General features: G+C 47.1%; 1 protein-coding gene across 6 annotated transcripts in view; it reads right to left on the bottom strand.

Annotated features, from left to right (window-relative positions):
- PIGG (phosphatidylinositol glycan anchor biosynthesis class G (EMM blood group)) overlaps nt 1-8,189 on the bottom strand; it is a 37,747-nt gene extending 29,558 nt beyond the window's left edge. For 5 of the 6 annotated variants that reach the window (XR_013331712.1, XR_013331714.1, XR_013331713.1 and 2 more), the window contains exons 1-3: nt 7,919-8,189; nt 6,863-7,068; nt 984-1,193 (exon numbers count right to left, since the gene is read on the bottom strand). Coding sequence is in view for 3 of the 6 variants with exons in the window: in XM_077750559.1 (XP_077606685.1) it covers nt 984-1,193; nt 6,863-7,068; nt 7,919-8,072 (570 nt within the window). In the remaining 3 variants the exon portion in view is untranslated. Of the gene's footprint in view, nt 1-983; nt 1,194-1,555; nt 1,662-5,302; nt 5,621-6,862; nt 7,069-7,918 lie in introns of those variants that run through there. The other variant, XM_077750562.1, reaches the window with a different exon arrangement.
- Nucleotides 8,190-8,440: the final 251 nt, after the last annotated feature.

Below are 8,440 nucleotides of genomic sequence, written 5' to 3'. Positions count from 1 at the left end.
TCTTACTGATGAGACAGAGGACAAGGAAACTCAGTAACTGCTTCATCTACAGATGACAACTTCAGGAGAGGATATCACCGTAAGCAAGACCGCAGATGCTCCGGGAAGCCCGGCAAACTGAGCTGCTGCCAGTGTGTCTCTGCTCTATGGGGACTCTTTTTTTTTAATTTTAGAGAGAGAGAGCACACGAAGGTGGGGAGAGGGTCAGAGGGAGAAAGGGAGGATGGGGTGGGGAGAGGGAGAGGGAGGGAGGAGAGGGAGGAGGGGAGAGAGGGGGATGGGGGAGGGGGAGGGATGGAGGAGGAGAGAGAGAAAGAGAATCTCCAGTAGGTTCCACACTCAGCACAGAGCCTCACACAGGGCTCAATCCCACCATCCTGGAACCATGACCTGAGCTGAAATCAAGAGTTGGATGTTCAATTGACTGAGACATCCAGGGTCTAAGCCAGGGTGGGCTTTCTAACTATGGGTCTAATCAAGCCCTTTTTCTTGTTGGAGACTGCACTTCCAGCACAGGGAGATGCCCCTCAGGACCAGGCTCCGCTCAGCTCACCATCTGTCTTCCCGATCTCCAGTGGGGATGTCACCGCACTAATAGGACTAACAGCCTCAAGGATCCCAGGGGTCGATGGAGTCCTCAGGCTCTGCCTCGTACAGATGCTGCCACCACCATTCTGTCCACTTGGGAGGTACCCACTCACTTCCCAAAACTCAGCTTAAATGGCTCCTGGCTGGGAAACCCTTCCTGATCCTCTGTACCCCATCAACAGGTGCTCAGCTGTTCTAAGAGAATTTTGCTCACATCTGCATCAGGGTTCATGTCCCTGGGTTGTAGCGGATTATGTGAATGAATGAACACTTTTTACAACCTCTCCATACTACTCCCAATATACTAATGAAAGTCACATACAAAACAACTTTGCCTCTAAGAGGGTATCAGACTCCATCTATCACGACACAATTTCCTTGTTTTAAAAACTGACCTCTGTGTAATCTGACACAAAAAATGAGGTTGTTCCATCATATTCCACAAAATGTTTTGGGAATAATTTCACCCATGTTTCATCTCCATAAAAGATCATTCTTTTCCCAGCTGCTTTTGCCTGTGTGATCACGTTGTCTTCCAGCAGTACAGGGGAATTGAGGTTCCTGACAACATCGATGAAGCCAGGGAGGCTCCCTGTCAGCAGTGCCTGCAGGAGGAAACATTCCAGAAATTAGACCATGGAATCCAAGCACTGTGAGGGAAGGGGTGCCAAAAATCATTTTACGGATGAAAGAAGAAAGCATGAAACTAGGGCATCTTCAATACTGGAGGCTGGGTCAGTGTTAAGACAAAGTGGAAAGCTGCACACAGGTTCTGGCGAAACTAGCAAACTTGATCACAAAGACTTCATTGTATTTCAGCCAGTGGGAGGATGGAGGAGGCGGCTGTGGGCAGCTGGATGATGGTGGTGGACAGAAAAGCCGTGTTACGGCAACTGAAGCAAATGGCCAAGTGTGGGATGCATCGAAAACACATATCTATATAGTCAACCACCTGTCAGGTCCTCACCTAAGCTTCAAACCTGCTCTGTGTGATGAGTAAACTCCATGCACTGGTCTTACAACACAGCAATTCTAACGTCCATCTTGAGTGGACCAGCAGCTTCTCACACACCCTGGAAGGGAAGCGGTCTCTGAGCAAGAACTCTCAGGAATTCCCATAGTAAACTGGCCCAGCATGCTGGCGGGACACCCCTGCTCCACACACACACACACACACACACACACACACACACACGACTGTAATTTCTAGGAGGAAAGGGTGGGTGTGTCATATCCCCAATATCTTTCTGATGTAGACTTATGTCAACAACCTCCCTGATTTTAGCACAGAGTCTAAGAGGCCATTGTAATAGGTCATGTGTCTCCTGTGATCGGGAGTTATCCAACAACCCAGGACACTGGCATCCAGGGACCTGTGCACTGAAAATAAACAGAAATCTGGACAGTGCCAACAGGCACACTTATTTTTCTAGGACTTCTTTAACAGCCAAAAATGCAACTATGAATTAACCTAACTTCTGGAATGCCAGAGGAGCTTGGCATATCCTCTCCCATAAAAGCAATGATAAATGGGTCACAACTGCCAAAAGCAACCGCTTCCAGACTTTGAAAACTCATCAGATACACAACAAATTGAGAAATTCTTATCTAAGACAAACTGCTGAATCTCAGGAAGAGCTGTGAGTCCCTGTGCTGGTTTAACATGGACTGCCCCCCTTCTCCTACCCCTGCGATATAGTGGCCATGGGGACCTGGAGGGTCCGTCTGACCCAGAGCTGCTCAGAGAAGCCCCGTGCCAGTGATGTGTTGGAAGCAAGAAGGCCAGCATTACAGCTGCCCGAGGGATCGGTGCTGTTTGTGGTAAGAGAAAGGCCCAACATTTAAAAATGGCATCCGGGGAAGAAGACAGCCATAGCACATTTCTGTAAGCTCCCACATATTCCTGGAATCTGGATGCACACACGGGGCTGCGTGTGCACTCAGGAGAGATCAGACAGTGCTAGTTACCGGTTCCTTCCAGGGCCTTCTGCCCTGCTCACACAGAAAGTGAGAAGGCAGGCTTTTAAGGTGCCTGAACAGTGAGAACAAACCATACACAGAGCCCTGGAAAGGGGTGGAAGGCCCGCTGCATAATGCGCTTAAGCACAACCTCTGACCAATCAGCGGCTAACCACTAACTGTGCTGACCAAGGGGTGACCTTTCAGAACAGCCTAAAAAATAAAAACAAGATATTTAGAACAAAAAAGAGCTCCCAGCCACCGTGCGCTCCAGGGGAGACAGACTCTACAGAGAGTTTAGGCACATTACTGCACTGACAAACCAACAAAATGACAGCAACAACCACCACTCCTGGGGTAGGAAAAATCCAGGGTTGTGGTAGCGGTTGCGTGGATATACCACATTTGTTAGATCTCACCAAACTGTGCACATAAAATGTGCTGCATTATATGAAAATTCTATCTCAATGAAATTACTTTTTTTTAATGTGAGTCTCTTTCTCTCCCTGAAATTCTACTACTTCTAGGTAACCAGTTACTTTTGGGGAGTATCATTTCATATTTTTTTCTGTATGTGTGTAATCACAAAGATACATATTTTTCTTTACCTAAATGGTAAGACTATATAAATAATCCCACAACTTGGTTTTGTTTTTCAAATACTAACATATCATCAACTTCTTTCCCCAGAAAACACACAACTACTCAGTTAAAAAAAATTTTTTTTAGCACCTACAAAGTAATCCAGTATTTGGACCAAGAACATTTTAATGCACATTTATTTTAAAAAGCTTCCAATGGAAGTGCCATCTGAGATCTGAAGGCTGACATGTTGTCGAGGGGAGGAGAAGGGAGGTGAGGCTCTCCAAGGGGAACACAGCAACTGTGAAGGTCCCGCGGTTGAAAGAGGGCAGCACACTTTGAGTACCGAGCTACAGTGATCCATGTGGATGAAAGACACAGGAAGAGGGAAGGCAGCTCAGATGAGGGTGGAGAGGTAAATGGGACAGGACCATGCAGCCTTGAGGCCTGGGTTAGTACCTAGAGCATAAGCCAGTGCAGGGTCTAAAAGAAGAAGAGCACCATGACCTGTTTTGTTTGGACAGCCAGTGCAGGGGCTGGCTCAGTGTTAGAGTACCTGTCCGCTTCATTTCATGTGAAGAAGAGGTCATCACCAATCTTTAAAGTTTTACAGTGTGATAGACAGAGATTGGGCTTACAGACTGCTTTAGCTCACCTGCCCTGATTACTAGTAAAGAATCTTTTCCTTTGTTTACTTGCCATTTCAGTGTCTTCCTTTGTGGAGTTCTTTATGTCCTTTGCCACTGAATTGTTGTCCCTGGTCAGATTCTCTTTACACATCATGGGCTTAACATCTTGTTTGTGATTTCAACTGTAAATACTTTTTCCAGTTTATCATTTGTCAGTTGACTTATAGTGTCTTCCACCACATAAAGGTTTTCTGTTTCCATGCGTTCTACTCTGTCCATCTTTTTTTCCAAGGGTTTTTATAAGGCACTTGCTGGGTTTCCACTGACATTTTCAAAGAGGGCAGCTTAGTACCCTTCACCCCAGGAAGCATGCAGGCAGCTAGGAGCCCTGGGAAGTCTAAGTGAGAGCCCAAGCCTGCCATCACCTTGGAGGTCTTCCTGTGGTTGCTGTGGCCGTGGGAATAGTGGTTTCTTGCCTTCCGAGAAGGAGGGCTCTGCAGAGACTACTGGAGGAGGATGTGGCCTCCTCACCCTATTCGGCAATACTGCTGTGTAAACTTGCTGTCACCACCAGAGGCTCTGGAACCATACACACATAGGCTGAGGCTTGGTTTCTGATGTCAGCTGTGTGGTTTTACCACTTCAAGCCTGTTTCCTCATCTGGAAAATGGAGAAGATGGCAGTGCCTGCCTCACGGAGCCTATCATAGGGCTGTTGTGACAGTATAAGAGATAATGCCTGTGCTCTGAGCTCACTGCAGTCAGTTCAGTACCTGTTCCTTATTGTGACTACAAATTCCCTGAAGAAAGGAAAAGCAGTCACATATTAGTTAACATGAGAAAATGCTATGAGGGGCATTAGTCTTGAGTCACGAAGGTCAGCATTTTGTGATAACTGCATCAACACCTAGAGACTAATGAAGTCCCTTCCCTAACTGGAGGCAGGGCAGGGGACACCCTCCTTAGTCAACACTACCCAATCCTACCAAATTCTAGAGCTATGTAACCCTAACTCCAGTATGGGTTTCCTGTCCTAACTCCTCCTTGATGAGGAATGAGGAGCAAGAACCAGCAAAGGACTGAAAACAAAATAAACAAAATGAAACAAAACATCGGTTTCATGAAATGACACAAATGGGTTGGAGATGGGAGGCCCTAAGAACCACAGTGGCCAACATACAGGTCTGCACGCAGCCTGGAGCCTGCACACTCACTTACATATTTTCTTACAAACCTGCTCCTTACTAGATTCCTAGTAATACGTTTCTTACCAGAATGAAGGAGGAACGGGTTCCTTCCACACTTTTGATAGAACAGATAAAGAAGATAGTGCTCCTGATGGTAAGGAGCCTGGATGCTTTTCTTCCAGCTTCACAAGACTGGTCTCAGCAGAAGGAGTGCTCCTGAAAGACCATCCTGAGCTTCTTGACTAAAGGTGCTCCCCACCTTCCACCCCTCATCACTCCGTCATGTTCTCCTCCCTGATTTCCTCCATAGCACTTATCACTTTCTGAAACTCTCTTGATTATTTATTTGTATACTTACATATTTTCTGTCCCCTCAATCAGAAATTAAGCTCCATGAGGATAGGACACTTGCTGTCTTGTTCTTCACTGAATCCCTCTTATCTAAAACAGTGTGTAGTACACAGAAGATGCTCAATAAATATTGCTGAATGAAAGACACACTACATCCAAAGGTAGCAGAGAGTGGGAAACTCAAGAAAAAGAGTCAATGAAAGATGCGCTATTGGGGCACCTGGGTGGCTTAGTCGGTTAAGCGTCCGACTTTCGCTCAGGTCATGATCTCGCGGTTCGTGGGTTCGAGCCCCGCGTCAGGCTCTGTGCTGACTGCCAGCTCAGAACCTGGAGCCTGTTTCAGAGTCTGTCACTCCCTCTCTCTCTGACCGTCCCCTGCTCACGCTCTCTCTCTCTCTCGCCTAGAAATAAAAAAATAAAAAAATAAAAAACATTTAAAAAAAAGATGCACTATTAATCCTTACAATCCCAGACTGCTTTATTCACCCAGTAAACAGTTACTAAGTACCTACTAAATGCTGCCCCTAAGCTTTGAATCAAGAAGTGGCTCCTTCTCATCAAATACTGAGGTGTCACATGATCAGCCACAGATATAAGACTTAGCTAGGGACTTTTACACCATACTAGCAACATAGTCACAAACTTTTAAGCTCCTCTGTCCCTTTCTGCTGCCTCCTCTTCACTCATCCTCAGTGGAAACCTGAATGTAATTTCCTCAGATAGGCTCTTCTGACCCTCAATCTAAATTGAGGCCCCTCCCAACCTACCCAGGAATGAGCATCACATCCTTTTCTTTCTCATCATGCATTAATCACACTTTAAAACTGAACATTAATTTGTCTACTCATTTGTTTAATGGCCCAAGTGACTAAAAGCTCCACGAAGGCAGATACTATTTTCCCCCAATTGCATACCCATTACAATACCGACAAACAGTAGTTGCTTAATAAACAGTTCTTGAGTCAATCAATAAAGGTGGGTATTTTGTTTTGTTTTGTTTTAGTCATAGTGCTTGGGTAAAGCACTAAGTGCTTCAAAGCCATACTTACTGGGCTGAATACCTGAAAGTGGGTTATACTCTAGAATCAGTGATAATAGTGGAGGCCAAATCATGCAGGTTTGACCACTGGGCATACCACAATTGTCTACAAGTCATTTAGCTTATCTGAGTTTGCTTTCTCATCTATAAAGTCAAGAGAACGAACTGGATTAACCCTAAAGGCTCCTTTCTGGAATGTAAGTGACCCACTGATAATTAAAGAGACCAGGTTAGCAATGACACTAGCTCCTGGATCAGGCTGACCTGAATGATCTGGCTCTAAATACTTTATGCTTTCAATAAAGTGTGAACTTTGGCTACTTGACAGGGGGCATAAATCACGGGTCTCAGTTCTAGCCTACCCTGTTAAGCTTCTTCAGCATTTTATTGCCCCAGCCAGGTCGACAACACTAAACTAACTTCTACTTAGTAAAATTTGGGACTCCAAGTAAAAGAGTACAGAGAGCCCCTTCACACTTCCCAAAGACCAAACCATATATAACACATTAAGTCAAAGAAAGTATTTACCTTGATTCGAGGCATAGTAACTGTAGGTGGCTTTGCTTCAGCCACAAAACTGTGAGATGCTCCTTTTTCCACAAGATAAGTTGTGTAGGGCATAAATTTCACACCCTTTGACCCAAACACAAAATCATCTCTCAAGGCATCTATCAGCATAATAACAACTTTACTGAAGAGGGGTGGTGGGAGCTTGGTCCAGTTGGAACTGGCTCCTAAAAATGTTTGAAAGAGACAACGAAATTGAATTTTAAACTGTATTTATCACCCAAGCACCTTATAATCTACTTTTGGTCTACTTCTCCAGCATATATATTGTCATATCTACCTACCTCAACCCAAAGAAAAGGACCTATTACTGTTAGACAGTGCGAGGGATGACAAGTAAACTGAGGGAGCCCCAGAATTAAGCAGTAAATTGCCCTCTGCATGGTGAATACTGGGAAAGGGGAGTCCCTTAGTGAAGGTCCTGAAAACTGCACATTTAGAGAGACTGATCCAAATACAGTGCTGCAGTAGGAGATATGCAAGCATTTACAAATTGTGTTTACGTGGTCAGTGGCTGCTATTGTATGGACCTGGTCCAAAGCGGGAGAGCCTTTACTTAGTGTGTGCTGCTAGGTAGGTGAGAGCTACTGGCGGGGGGGGGAAGCAGCTCTTAGAATGTCATAGAAGAAACCGTGAGGGGCCAGCAACTACTTTTAAGCAAAAAAGGTGCCTAGAAAAGGGAGTGACCCAAAGGCCGGTCCAGGGAAGGGGGCGGGGGTGATAACTGGATGAGCAGATCTGGCGGGGGGAGGGGAGACAAGAGCCAGGGTGTGGAGAGCTTTCTTTGCGGCGACCAGGGAGAGGGGAGGGTCGAAGTGGGCTGGTCGCGGTGGTTGCCACAGAGAGATCCAGAAAGAGGCTGGGGCGGTAAAACGGGGGCTCCTGGGTGTGGGGACCAGAATGAAAAACACGAGCACTGGGGAGCCCCGAGAAATCCAAGAGACGCGGCTCATAAGAAGGATCCTCTGGCGAAAATCAGGGGCAGGGGAGCAGAGACGGCCGGGGAAGGGTCCGTACCAGCGGAGGGTTCAGGCGCTGGGGGCTCTGCTTGGTGCTCCGTCCTAGAAGAGGAACGAACCGGGGCCGGGAAGAATCCCCGAAGGAAGAGCGCGACCCCGAGCACCTCGATCACTACGCAGCAGGCGGCAAAGGTCCCGGAGCCCAGCCGCATGGTGCCCACCCGAAGGGCCAGGATCCGTGCTCCTTCGCCCCAGTACACGTCTCGTTCAGCCTCAGCTGCTTCCGGGAGCAGCCCCTGAACAAGCGTGAACCGGCACACATAACAGGCTCCGACTCGTAGTGTCACTACGTCAGCCGGCGCGCCAGAAATACGCATAAGGGAAGGGCGCTTCCGGGTGCTGGTAATCCCAGAGTCCTCTTGCGAGTCCTTCCGGAGCACGCACTTGCGCATTCCCTTCCGCCCGCGAGGCCCCGCCCCGCGTTCCAGACGGAAGTGTTGGGTGTGCTTCCTGTGGGAAAGGTGTGTCTCCTATGTGTGCCTTTCCTCCTGCCAGGAGCTTTCGCGTGTGTCACATCAGC

This window comes from Crocuta crocuta, unplaced genomic scaffold, assembly GCF_008692635.1.
Source record: "Crocuta crocuta isolate KB4526 unplaced genomic scaffold, BGI_CrCroc_1.0 scaffold179, whole genome shotgun sequence".
Classification (NCBI taxonomy): domain Eukaryota; kingdom Metazoa; phylum Chordata; class Mammalia; order Carnivora; family Hyaenidae; genus Crocuta; species Crocuta crocuta.
This window is presented reverse-complemented; position numbering and strand designations above follow the sequence as displayed.